The sequence below is a fragment of the Squalius cephalus genome (assembly GCF_949319135.1).
Source record: "Squalius cephalus genome assembly, chromosome: 17".
NCBI lineage: Eukaryota > Metazoa > Chordata > Actinopteri > Cypriniformes > Leuciscidae > Squalius > Squalius cephalus.
The window spans coordinates 34,046,253-34,060,980 of NC_137138.1; the positions used below are offsets into that span (position 1 = coordinate 34,046,253).

The window sequence follows — 14,728 nt, forward strand, 5'->3', positions numbered from 1 at the left end:
AACATGCAATTTGGAGATATAAAGTCGCAATTGCGTGTTATAAAGTCAGAATTGTGAGATATAAACATGCAATTCTGAGAAAAAAAGCCAGTCAGTCTTTTTTCCCTTAAAATTGGACTTTATAACACACAATTCTGACTATATAACTTGTAATTGCGACTTTATATCACGCAATTCTGACTATATAACTCGTAATTGCGACTTTATATCACGCAATTCTGACTATATAACTCGTAATTGCGACTTCATATCACGCAATTCTGACTATATAACTCGTAATTACGACTTCATATCACGCAATTCTGACTATATAACTCGTAATTGCGACTTTATATCACGCAATTCTGACTATATAACTCGTAATTACGACTTCATATCACGCAATTCTGACTATATAACTCGTAATTGCGAATTCATATCACGCAATTCTGACTATATAACTCGTAATTGCGAATTTATATCACGCAATTCTGACTATATAACTCGTAATTGCGACTTCATATCACGCAATTCTGACTATATAACTCGTAATTACGACTTCATATCACGCAATTCTGACTATATAACTCGTAATTACGACTTCATATCACGCAATTCTGACTATATAACTCGTAATTGCGACTTTATATCACGCAATTCTGACTATATAACTCGTAATTACGACTTCATATCACGCAATTCTGACTATATAACTCGTAATTGCGACTTTATATCACGCAATTCTGACTATATAACTCGTAATTGCGACTTCATATCACGCAATTCTGACTATATAACTCGTAATTGCGACTTTATATCACGCAATTCTGACTATATAACTCGTAATTGCGACTTCATATCACGCAATTCTGACTATATAACTCGTAATTACGACTTCATATCACGCAATTCTGACTATATAACTCGTAATTACGACTTCATATCACGCAATTCTGACTATATAACTCGTAATTGCGACTTTATATCACGCAATTCTGACTATATAACTCGTAATTGCGACTTTATATCACGCAACTCTTTAAAGTCACAATATTAACTCTTAAGTCAGAATTCAAAGTCAGAATTGCGAGAAAATTGTACGAAAAAAAGTCTGAATTGTGCAATTACCTTATTCCGTGGCGGAAACAAGCTTCCATAATTTCTGGCCTGGCATCACAATCAATAACTTATTTCTAATTTCTAATTTCTAATTCTCTTTTTACTGTTGTGTCGGGTCTGAAATGAAGTTATTGGCTGCATTCGAAGCAGGCAGTTTTACAGCCAATCACATTTAAGGATGTTAACAAATAAATCGGACAATGCACTGACAATTTAGTGATATCCCTGCAGTCGTGGTCTCGACCGGTCTTGAAATAAAATGAGAACAAGACCTTCGTAAAATGTTCTCGAGTGCTACAACACTACTTCCGTGGGACTTGACTGTCTAAAACTATGCAGTTAAATAATTTTTTTGTTTTTGTTTTGTTACAGTCTTTACATACCATCCAGCTTCATCTGTTTCCTCATTAGCAAAAAAATAAATAAATAAAATATTCCTCCTTATAAGCCTTCTTTAAAGCACTTCATCCTGACAGTGAGCTGGTAAATAGGGATCAAGGAAATAACTTGTAAATTATTATCTCTCACAATTCTGACTATATAACTCGTGAGTTTATATCATGTAACTCTGCGACTTTATATCATGCAACTCTTGAGTTGAAGTCAGAATTCAAAGTCAGAATTGCGAGAACTTGCAATTGTAAGAAGAAAAGTCAGAATTGTGTAATTACCTTTTCTATTTTTTATTCTGTGGCTGAAACAAGCTTCCATAATTTCTGGCCTGGCATCACAATCAATAACTTGTTTCTAATATCTAATTCTAAAATGCAGTTTAAGTATGTAGTTTAAGGTTTTTTTTTATTTATTTTTTTATACATACTTTGCATACCAACCCGCTTCATCTGTTTCCTCATTAGCAAAAAAAATAAATAAATCAGATTTTCCTCCTTACAAGCACTTCATCCTGACAGTGAGCTGGTAAATAGGGCTCAAGGAAATAACTTGGCATTAAAAGAATTTTGCGCATGAGGCTGAAATCAGATTTCTCTAGTACTGCACTGTACCAAGCTCTACACTCGAATGCTGATCAAACACATTCTTGCTGGGGAGGAAGTTGAAATTGACAAGCATCCATAATAGAGATGAAATGGTTTCAGTATTTCATTTCATGATTATAGTGATTAAAATGATCACGGTTAGGCCTATCTGTATCATCACAGCATTGTTAAACTGTGCTGGAAATGTCCAAAAAGTATTCATACAGAAACTGAAATCATTTCAGTGTTATATTGACTAACAAACAACAAATACATTTTGTTGTTATATATAAAAAAAAATATATATATATATATATATATATATATATATATATATATATATATATATATATATATATATATATACACTCACCTAAAGGATTATTAGGAACACCATACTAATACTGTGTTTGACCCCCTTTCGCCTTCAGAACTGCCTTAATTCTACGTGGCATTGATTCAACAAGGTGCTGAAAGCATTCTTTAGAAATGTTGGCCCATATTGATAGGATAGCATCTTGCAGTTGATGGAGATTTGTGGGACGCACATCCAGGGCACGAAGCTCCCGTTCCACCACATCCCAAAGATGCTCTATTGGGTTGAGATCTGGTGACTGTGGGGGCCATTTTAGTACAGTGAACTCATTGTCATGTTCAAGAAACCAATTTGAAATGATTCGAGCTTTGTGACATGGTGCATTATCCTGCTGGAAGTAGCCATCAGAGGATGGGTACATGGTGGTCATAAAGGGATGGACATGGTCAGAAACAATGCTCAGGTAGGCCGTGGCATTTAAACGATGCCCAATTGGCACTAAGGGGCCTAAAGTGTGCCAAGAAAACATCCCCCACACCATTACACCACCACCACCAGCCTGCACAGTGGTAACAAGGCATGATGGATCCATGTTCTCATTCTGTTTACGCCAAATTCTGACTCTACCATCTGAATGTCTCAACAGAAATCGAGACTCATCAGACCAGGCAACATTTTTCCAGTCTTCAACTGTCCAATTTTGTTGAGCTTGTGCAAATTGTAGCCTCTTTTTCCTATTTGTAGTGGAGATGAGTGGTACCCGGTGGGGTCTTCTGCTGTTGTAGCCCATCCACCTCAAGGTTGTGCGTGTTGTGGCTTCACAAATGCTTTGCTGCATACCTCGGTTGTAACGAGTGGTTATTTCAGTCAAAGTTGCTCTTCTATCATCTTGAATCAGTCGGCCCATTCTCCTCTGACCTCTAGCATCAACAAGGCATTTTCGCCCACAGGACTGCCGCATACTGGATGTTTTTCCCTTTTCACACCATTCTTTGTAAACCCTAGAAATGGTTGTGCGTGAAAATCCCAGTAACTGAGCAGATTGTGAAATACTCAGACCGGCCCGTCTGGCACCAACAACCATGCCACGCTCAAAATTGCTTAAATCACCTTTCTTTCCCATTCTGACATTCAGTTTGAAGTTCAGGAGATTGTCTTGACCAGGACCACACCCCTAAATGCATTGAAGCAACTGCCATGTGATTGGTTGATTAGATAATTGCATTAATGAGAAATTGAACAGGTGTTCCTAATAATCCTTTAGGTGAGTGTGTGTGTATGTATATATATATATATATATATATATATATATATATGAATGAATGAATTCATATTTATTCATATAAATCCCTTCTTCATAAATGTTCTTCATGGTCAGTTCACATCGGTGACAGGAATGATCTCTTTCTTCACATTTGCAACCTTGAATTTTAATAATTTGAGAATTAATTTCCCAGGGGCATTTATACATTTGAAAGGGCAATTGTTTCTAACCTTATCAGATGTATGTATAATTTTATGTAACATTCTTATATTAAATCAATAAAACAAAAAAGCCGAAACTAAATTTGTGACCGATGTAACTTTTACTTTAATAAAGCTATGATTCCAACATTTTACAGACCAATGAAATTTCACAATTCAATTCCAATTTTTATACCACAACAACTAAAACACTAATATAAATTTCAAACATTTTTAAAGACAAGGATCAGTCAGTAATAAAATTAGAACAAATAAACAAATGATAGCACAAATAAATACATTAGAACAAAGATAGTAATTCAATTAACAGTGCTTTTAAGGTTTTCAGGTCTTACAGGAGTGTTGAGGTAAGAAATACTACATAAATTGAATAAAGTAATCAAATGTAAAATAAGACTACATTTACAAACTGCATAAATTACAAATTGAATATAGATTAATTATCATTAAAGCTACAAAAGAGTGGTTTTCTCTTTCTCTTTTGTTCTTTGACTAACATTAATGACCGACAGCAGCAGGTTTATTAGGCTGCTGTCACTTTAAGAGCTGACGCAGATCAGGGGCCGTATTCACAAAGCATTTTATCTTACCACTAGGAGTACTCCTAAATCGCACTAAAAGATTTTAGCTAGGAGTTTTCTCTTAAAAGTTATTCACAACGCCTTTCAGACCTACTCTTAGTAAAGAAAAATGACAACTCCTAAACTAAGAGTGAGTCTTCGTTGCTATGGATGACGTCATTACTCATGCACGAGCTTGACTGAAGTGACCACCTTGATTGGCTGATGATTGTAACGCGGGAATGATTCCTAACACCTCCCCTACGATGATGAGTGACAGGCGACAGGTCTGAGAATGCGTGCGCTACACAAGTAGTGCGAAGGACGGAAGGTGATGAATAACTGAATAAATAGCCTAAATGAATAAAGAGTAAGGCAAAACAAATAGCCTAGTAGCCTAATGAAACATATGGATTGATGCAATATCTTTGCAACATTATTGAATTAATCTGTCACTATATGCCTCTGCCTACGTTTGCAAAGAGAAGAACATTTTAATTTGATTCACAATGAAACGTTACAATTAGTTTACATGCAATGAGTAGCCTAGTTTTGGCTGTTGTTGGTGGCGTTATTGCATCCCTAGTTATGCCTACAATGCAGAATTGTTCCCTCGCGATTGGAAGCTCCTGTAGCGCCGCATACGCATTTCACAACATCGTAACGTGAAATCCCACAAAAAGCGGTTTGTGAATAGGTCTTAGTGAGTTAGGAGTCCTCTCGACTTCTTTTAAGCTGTCCCAGGCTTAGGTGCTACTTTTAGGGCTAAAATGCTTCGTGAATTGATCTTAGTCAAAAAAATTAGGAGTCCTAAAGTTACGAGTGACACGCCCATTATTTTTAGCAGTTGCTCCTAAATTCGCCAGTTAGGAGCTACTTTTAGCCTTAAAATTATTTTTGAATACGGCCCCAGATCATTACATTTTCTCTTTATGAACTCTTTTTGTTCATTTAAGACTTAACTCCCTTAAGACTGCATTTACAATGATACTTGACATCATTTTGTGTGTTTTCCCCCTGTTTAGACATGATAAGATACTAAATATAGCCTAACTCCAATCGATATAGGCGCTATTCAAGAAGTGGCTTTCTGTGATCGCATTTCGGGTGTGAATGTGCCAAATTGAGTTCTCTTTTGCATCTTATCGCGCTTGAATGAATGATTGACTGATCATAGGCTAGGCCTACATACATTCTGTTTTTTGCAAAGTGTGTGACATACTCTATAATGTCAGCTTTCACATTATTAAAACAACAAATAGTGCACCTAATTAAACGAAAAAAGGAAGTGTGGAATGTTGAACTATTTTAGCTTTTCTTATGTTGGATGACAAATTATCCTCATATAATTCGTATAATTGAAGGTACAGTACAGAGCAGACTGTACTTGGGTCATTTGAAACACAACTTAATTTTTAACGCAATTTACTTAATCATTAAACCACCAATCCATATAAAACTAATAGTTTAGTCAATGCAAAACTCAGACGGAAACAATTTATTTGGTGCATTTCTACTCTGCATACATTATTTTTAGCAGTGATATAAAAGTTAGATCACATTCCAAAATCAGAGCCATAATAATATAGAGGTGTGTATTGTGTCCTGTCCTAAATGCCAATTTAACTTTTTTTTTTTTTTTTTCTCACAGGTAATGCCAGACTCCTGTGGCTTCTGTTTTGTAACTATAGGGAGGAAATATTTCCTCTTGGTCCATAATTCCACTTCATAGCCCACATGGATTCCTATAATTTCCACTTCGAGAGGATGAGTAACCTTGACCTACACCCTCTGAGTCTTCCGATCAGTCGACTCTCCCCGGCCAAGTCCAGTAGCAGTATTGATCAGTATACCCACCACCACGGCAAAGGGGATTCAGCCTATAGCTCATTCTCTGGTGGCTCCACGGTCCCCGATTACCCTTCTCCTTTTCTACTGGATGAAATCCAGTCGCAAAGCTTGCACTACACCGATCTGAAATGCGTGAGAGCTAAATATAGCCCAACCTCTCTTGATTCAGATTCCAAGAGCATGGACCACATTTACCGTTCGATGGAAAGCGTTGCACAACAGCATCGCAGGAGCAGCGTTGACTTTCCTAGCATTGAAAATCCGTCAGTTCATAAGCATCCATTACCACCTCCACCGCCTCCTGCCCGTCTGAACAGTTTTGTAACAACCAGGAATCTTGAAAACTCAAGGGCACGTCAGAGTCCAGAAGGACAGCTTGCTGACGTTTCTACTTTACAGCAGACCGTTAATCCAGTGGTCTCTGGTGTCCGGACTGAACCTGTGCATGGTCGTGCATTTTCACAGCTTAAAGATCACCTCAAGCAAGAGCCAGTGGACAAGATGCTTGATCCACCAAAGCCTACTGAGATTTTAAATAGATCACCCCTGCAAACATGTCAACCAGAGCACTTAAGGCAGCCTTGGAGTGGCCATTCGGAAAATCAACGAAAGAGGTCGCATTCAGCTTATGGTGGACCGGTTTCTGAGAATCAGTGTTTCGTCAGCTCCTGCCGTATGCCACAGAACATGATCAGTGGGAGTATTCAGCACAAAGGACAATTTTATTTTGTAACTGGTGTCTTCAAGTCCTCTGAGCCCAGTGTCATGCAAGGTGTTGTTGAAGACAGTGCAAGCGTGGAAACCTCTAGCGAGTGGTCATATAAAGCTCAGCGTAGAAGGCAGAGCTGCCCTGATGGTCCGAGTGGGAAGCTGTTTTTTCAAGAGGAACACAAATTCAGCATTCAGAATGAAGTTGTCGAGCATCCTAATAACAAGGCGATTAAGTCCGAGGAGACTTCTGAAGGTGTAGAGGACCAGAGGGTCATGAGTAGAGAAACTGGCATGCATCACTCCACCAGCCACCCTATCTTCTACTGTGGTCCCGAGGACAATTCAGTTGGTACAGTAATCACCCCTGCTCTAATTAAGGAAGACCATGCCAGTCATCCCAAGAAAGAAGAAGAGATCACCAGAGATTCAAGATGGCCCCAACTGAATATTCCAAGTGACAAGATCAGCAAGGAGACTACCCCACTTTTGTATCACCTCACAGGAGCGAACAGGGCATCATATCCAGACAAGTTCAAAAACAATAATGATTGTGGTAAGGTGATCAAGAATCAAGACTGTGTCAAAGATAAACAGAAAGCTGAAAATGATGGGCAAGCCTCTCCCAGCAGCGAATATCGGCAGAGTGAAGTCCCTAAAGATCAACCAAATGAATTCTTCTACCCTTGTGGTACGTTAGATGACTCCTACAAAAAGTATTACAAGGAGAAACTGAAGGATGCCCAATCCAAGGTTTTGAGGGAGACTTCTTTTAAAAGGAGAGATCTGCAACTTTCTCTGCCACACAGGATCAAGCAACAGGCAGACAAGAATCTTTCTGTTGTACCGGCTGGTTCTCCATCACTAGACATACGGCCCAACTTGGACAGTCCCAGTCCTCAAGAAGCAGACAAGGAGTACATGAAAGAGCTTGGTCAGGAGATTGACAAGATAATTGCAAAGGAAACCGAGAAGCCACAGAATATTGCCCAACCACAGGTGCCTCGGGTCGGGTGTAGGAAGCGTTTGACAGCAGATCAGAAGAAACTGTCTCACTCTGAGCCGGAGAAGCTGCACCAGCTGGCAGATGGACCTGCTCATATGACATGCCTCTCTCTTGACAACGAAGCTGAAGGTCTTCTTTCAGAGAGTGATCACGGTCTAGTGGCTGCCAGGCGGAAGATGTTTGAAACACGGGGCCGTGCTATGTCCGCCTCCAACTTCTCAAAATCAACTCTGAAGCACCTTCAGCATAAAGCCTTGGTAGCGTACATGGAACGTAAAACTGGTCAAAAGGTACCGGAGCCCCAGCGACCAGTTCCACAAGTGCCCATCCACAGAAATTCAACTTCGGAGTGGAGCTCCAGACATAATTCTGGTTCCACGAAGAACTTCCACAGGCCTCTCTCTGCTGGTCAAATTCTTGACTCTGTGTCAAGTTCTGGTAAATACACCCAGTTCACCACTGCTCAGCCCAGCTGTCACTCAAGGCAGTCCAGCTGGAGAGAAGAGTCCTCTAAAGCAGGGAATTCAGCCTCCGTGGAGAGTCTCTTGGACCAGCCTGAACAGCCCAAGTTCTTACGGACTCGCAGCACCTCCACTCCCCATGCTTTCCAGGTATCTTTATAAAACTGTTCATCAAAATTCCAGTTTTACTTTAATTCCAGTTGCTCCAATGCTCCACTAACACTTTGTCGGATTTGAATAATTTATTTTTGTTCCATAGGTTCGGAAACATCTGGATGAGTTGTCAGCCATTCATAACATGGCTATTTCAAGGTGACCTGTTATTACTTGTATTGCTCAATGGAATAACAGAGATTATAATGTCTATCCTGTATTCATTATAACCACAGTTTGAACAGGATTGAGTTTGACTACAAATGTAAACAATAGCCGTGTTTCCATTACCCTTCAAATTGCGCAAATTAATGTTGCACATTGAAAATACACCCAATGGAAACACGTCAATTTCACAAAAACTCCCATATATAGCATGTTGTTTTTACGCTCGCATGTGGTATCTCAGGCAATTCGAGAAAGGAATATTTCGCAAAACTGCAATGGAAAGTCGATCATTCTTTAAAGATGACGCGGTATGTTTGGACAGAAGACGAGACAGAGTTATTCATTAAACTCATAAAAGACCAAAGTATCACTGGAATACTGGATTCTAAACAACAAAGAAATCCCACTATTAATCAAGACATTGAAGCAGATAGGAGGGAGAAACACCTCAAATGTGCCGTTCCCAAGTATAAGGGCCTTTCCTTGCCATTAATGCTTGGGTAACACTCCTAAGTCTCCTTCGATTCAATATAATTGCCATTGCGGTGGCTGGGATATACCTAAACCTACTAACATCCATTGCCATGATTTTTGGAATGACTTATCGTGAGGGAAAAATTCTCGATAAGGAAAAAATTTTGTTTAGGCGCATAACATCTGTTAATGGAAACGCCGTCATTTCGCAATAGTTTTTTATCAACATTTAGAAAATATCTCAAAAGTTTTGCGCAGAACTGTAATGGAAACGCGGCTATTAAGGCATTTCGGTTCCTAATTTTAGTGAAACTTTCTTTTTCAGTGCTCAAAGAAAAGTAGAAGATACACTAGTCCATCATAGTCGCACAGCATCTGTCCATGATGAGCGGTGGGTACAAATCAGAGCTCCGAGAGGGAAATCTATGGAGGAACTTGGTGTGTCCATTATCACGAAACCTGAAGTTCTCAGCAAAAGTTCTGAGCAGCTTGACCAACTTCAGGGCAAGCAGGCCATGCCCGGCACAGAGAAGAGAACGGTGTCATTTCTTGCTGAAGGAAGGCACACACCGAGGAAGATTCTCAGCGCCGGAGAACACACGGATAACTCTCAGGCAGGCCCTGAGAACCCACTCCCAAACAATTCTGCAAAGCATTCATCCTCCAATAATGATGAAATCCATATAGCTTCACACAATGGACGTAAACCTAAAGTTGACACTGTTTTGTCCATGCCTGGTCACTCCACTGGACCTGGTGGAATCATGCTGGAAGTCAGGTATATCTAAATCCATTGCTGTAAATGCATTCATTAGTGGTCCTTGCCAAGGCAAGTCTGCAAGTAGTTACTTTTGCTCTTACTTGGTTAGCGGTCCTCATGAAATCAAAATTGACCATATTGACTATGTTTGCGCAGATTGCTAGTCCGTTGGTGAACAATTCATCAATGCAAGTCAATTTACCAAAAAAAAAAAGAAAGTATTGTAATCTTTAATCAAAATCAGAAAATGTACTTCCCCTCTGGAATGGCGTTCCTTCTCTATTGACGGCAAATTGATGGCTTGGGCTCATTGTAAACCTGCGTTCGGATGCGTCTCCATTTCTGAACGCCTACTTAACAAGAGCCAATCAATTCCCAGGCGGAAAAAAAAACCAGCCACGCCTTCTGTTTCACTCAGAAATACGTCATTCACGCGAGTTTAAGTAATACATTTTGGTCTGAGGGTCGTCTTACATGTTTCTGCTACAGACATGAATGATCCCTCAAAAACTTTTCCAAAGTATATTTCCAGTTTTTACACTGTTCAATCTTTCCAAACTGGGTTAGGAATTAATCCTGGCTATTAATGTTTTAAGGTTTTACACTGTGCATTCGTAAATCCCGGGCTAATGTTCTTATTTGCATGTCGATATCATTGACGTTGCACTGACACAACAGACAACCTGTTTAAATAACATTTTGTTTCACTCTTGTGCATCAGAATACATTAGAAGCAAGGAGAAACTGGTGTTTAGAGAAAGTTCCTGTGACTGTAGTGCATGAATATTTAATGAGGCAAACTGTTTAGTTCTGTTCAGTTGTTTGTTGCTAAACTGGCCATTATATTCCAGTGCTGCATCTTTCACACTGTAAACTTTGGGCATCACAATACAGCTTCAACAGAGCAGGGTTTCATAACCAAGGGTTAAAAGTGGTGGCATAGCCCTTTCACAAGTACAAGAGTAAAACATCACTATACCCATTGTTAAAAGAAGGGTTTAAAAAAGATGATAACCCGGGGTTAAAGTAACACGGCGACTTTTTGGGACTTTAGCTTTTTCACCGTATCCCCCAGAGTTAGATAAGTCCATACATACCCTTCTCATCTCCGTGCATGCCGTAACTCTGTCTGACGCACCCACCGCTAGCCTAGCTTAGCACAAAGACTGGAGGTAAACGGCTCCAGCTAGCATACTGCTCCCAATAAGTGACACAGCCATCTTCTAACCGTATACACACTGGGAACTATATTCTCAAAAGGCGACGCAGTGCTACTTGGGCGGAGTGATTTGCTCGATAAGATTTGCAGCGCCTGAGACGCCCCGTGGTGAGGAGCAGAGAGTTCGCTCAGAGCTGGAGTAAATCACTCCGCAGAAGTAGCAGTGCTTCGCCTTCTGAGAATATAGTTCCCAGTATGTGTACGGTTAGAAGATGGCTGTGTCTCATGTGACCTTGTTATTTGTACACGCTGTGACTATACAAATCACAACATGTAAATAGGAAAATGTTGGCGTTATTTAGTCACTTATTGGGAGCAGTATGCTAGCTGGAGCCATTTACCTCCAGTCTTTGTGCTAAGCTAGGCTAGCGGTGGGTGCGTCAGACAGAGTTACGGCACGCACGGAGATGAGAAGGGTATGTATGAACTCATCTAACTCTGGGGGATTCGGTGAATAAGCTAAAGTCCCAAAAAGCTCAGTGTGAAACTACACATAGTCAGCATTGTCACAGATTTTTTTATTGAGCAAACAAAGTCTCGGCCTCAGACGTCATGTCCATGGACCGTTGGCTGAACGTCTAATGCATATGGCACACAAAATTGGAAATGCTTCAGGAGTTTCATCATGTTTATATCTGTATCTAGACAATCAGGATCAACTAAACACTGGGTTTTCATAAGTATGTAAAGTTTGCGGCATAGGCTCTTTAAAATACGTCCAAGAGTTTTACACACCGGTCTGTTATTGTAGGGACATCGACTTTACATTTTCATGCCCCTAAACATGACGTGGAACAAACCGAACCTTGATTGGTTGCTGTACATGTCAATCAGACAGGCTCTGGGCGGTCCTAGGCCAATGAAAGCTGCCGTCAGTCTGAGGGTCTGGCCACGCAAGACTAGAGCAAACACGACTTACGTTTTCTTTAAAGTCATGCAAAGTTACAATAGTCTTTTCTTCCCTTTCATCTTGGACTGTATGAAGTTGGCCGTTGCTAACTAAATGAGGCAGATCTGAATGCCAGTCAGTTATGGAGGGTATTAAGGTTAATGTTTTTGATTAAAGATTACAAGGGCATATGAATAAAAAAAATAAAATTCATGGTGACTTTAAAATATCTAGTTATCAGGTACATTTCTTTGAAGGCATTGTTATAATTTACGTTTATTTTGATATATTACAGCAAGGAGCAGGAGCTTTTTTCTCAAGAGAAGAGTGAAACATCCGTCTCCAGTCAAGAGGTTTCTCTCCTTCATGGAGTCGGGACAGATCCTAGTCTACGGATCTCGACTTCTGAGGCAAATTGTTCATCTCCTGAAACGCCAACTTTTACTGAACCCCAAAATGCACCCCCTGACCCGTATGGAACAAATGAAACCACACCCATCACAACACCACCGGGCATTCACAAGTCCAGCCTGGTACCTGCACTTAACGGGGAACAAGACAGGGATATAAAGGAGGAAGACGGCCCTCTTGTGATTGAAAACAGGGCGCCGAAGTTGGACAAACTCAAGTGGGAGGTGCTTGTTCAGGAAGTGGTCTCAGCTGACCAATCATTAGCTCGCGCTCTTTACCCTATAACCAATAGGAAGACAGCACTCATGCTGATGGAGCAGCTGCTATCTGAAGATAATCTTCTAATGGAGGAGCACTACAAGAAAAAACAGACGGTTAATAACCCAGAAACAGCTGCACACAGGTGACTACTGCACATACACACGTCAACACTTTACTGAAAGCCCTTATGCATAATGCATTATAAAGGTATTCATAATGTAGATTATAATGCTTTATATCTTTTCAAAAATAATTAAAATGCATTATAATATTCGCAGATTCCTTGTTACATTTGAAATTGGTTGTTTGTCATGTGTTTTTAAATAATGCATTATACAGGTTCTGGTCATATAATTAGAATATCATCAGAAAGTTGATTTATTTCAGTAATTCCATTAAAAAAGTGAAACTTGTATATTATATAGACTCATTACATGCAAAGTGAGATATCTCAAGCCTTTATTTGTTATAATTTTGATGATTATGGTTTACAGCTTATGAAAACCACAAAATCAAAATCTCAGAAAATTAGAATATTACATGAAATCACACAGTAATTACACAGTGATACCATGGTCATTGAACCAGGTTTTGGTTCTTTTGGCAGTGTGGGCAGGTGCAAATCCTGCTGGGAAATGAAGGAAGCATCTCCATAAAGCTTGTCTGCTGAAGGAAGCATGAAGTGCTCTGGAAATGTCCTGGTGGACGCCTGCGTTGACTCTGGATTTAATAAAGCACAGTGGACCAAAGTCCTCTTTTCTGATGAGAGCAAATTTTGCATCTCATTTGGAAACCAAGGTCCCAGAGTCTGGAGGAAGAATGGAGAGGCACACAATCCAAGATGCTTGAAGTCCAGTGTGAAGTTTCCACAGTCTGTGTTGGTTTGGGGAGCCATGTCATCGGCTGGTGTTGGTCCACTGTGCTGTCCACTCAACACAGCCGTCTACCAGGACATGTTCAGAGCACTTCATGCTTCCTTCAGCAGACAAGCTTTATGGAGATGCTGACTTCATTTTCCAGCAGGATTTGCACCTGCCCACACTGCCAAAATAACCAAAACCTGGTTCAATGACCATGGTATCACTGTGTAATTACTGTGTGATTTCATGTAATATTCTAATTTTCTGAGATTTTGATTTTGTGGTTTTCACAAGCTGTAAGCCATAATCATCAAAATTATAACAAATAAAGGCTTGAGATATCTCACTTTCCATGTAATGAGTCTATATAATATACAAGTTTCACTTTTTTAACGGAATTACTGAAATAAATCAACTTTTTGATGATATTCTAATTATATGACCAGCACCTGTACTTTCTAAAGGATAGATAAGCAGTATAATCAGGGCTTGACATTACACTTTGGCTGGTTGAATTTTATATGATATATATTTTTCAATTGTTGTCTTTTAAAAAGACATCTGAAATATTAAACTAAGTGCAATGTAGTGTTGTCAAAATATCGATTTTTCTATACATATCGATACTGAAATATCTGAAACGCTTCCAATACTAATTATCCAAAGAATAGATACATGATACCAGCTGTTCTTTCTCTCTTTCTCTCTCTCACTCTCTTTCTCTCTCTCACTCTCTCTCTCTCTTTCTCTCTTTCTCTCTCTCTCTCACTCTCTCTCTCTCTCTCACTCTCTCTCTCTCTCTCTCTTTCTCTCTCTCTTTCTCTCTCTCTCTCTCTCTCTCTCTCTCTCTCATATCTCTCCGACAGCGAGTGACACACAAACCCGCCTCCATTCACTCACTCGTTTCATTTGCTCCTGATGAATATTGTTGCTGTTATGTTACAATTATGTTACGCATAATTTTACTCATTCCCGCAGATTTTGTTCTCAAACCCAAAGTCCGCGCACATAAAGCCGCCTCTCAGTTCTGAGTTATTTTTCACTGCTCATTGCACTTAAACAGTCGAATAA

The 14,728-nt window shown here is 39.7% G+C and overlaps 1 protein-coding gene across 3 annotated transcripts in view; it reads left to right on the forward strand.

Moving 5' to 3' along the window:
- shroom1 (shroom family member 1) overlaps nucleotides 1-14,728 on the forward strand; it is a 57,358-nt gene that overhangs the window by 34,597 nt on the left and 8,033 nt on the right. For all 3 annotated transcript variants that reach the window (XM_079847131.1, XM_079847130.1, XM_079847132.1), the window contains 4 exons: nucleotides 6,088-8,612; nucleotides 8,722-8,774; nucleotides 9,583-10,035; nucleotides 12,421-12,939. In XM_079847131.1, coding sequence (XP_079703257.1) covers nucleotides 6,174-8,612; nucleotides 8,722-8,774; nucleotides 9,583-10,035; nucleotides 12,421-12,939 — 3,464 coding nt within the window. In that variant the 5' untranslated portion in view covers nucleotides 6,088-6,173. The remainder of the gene's footprint in view (nucleotides 1-6,087; nucleotides 8,613-8,721; nucleotides 8,775-9,582; nucleotides 10,036-12,420; nucleotides 12,940-14,728) is intronic.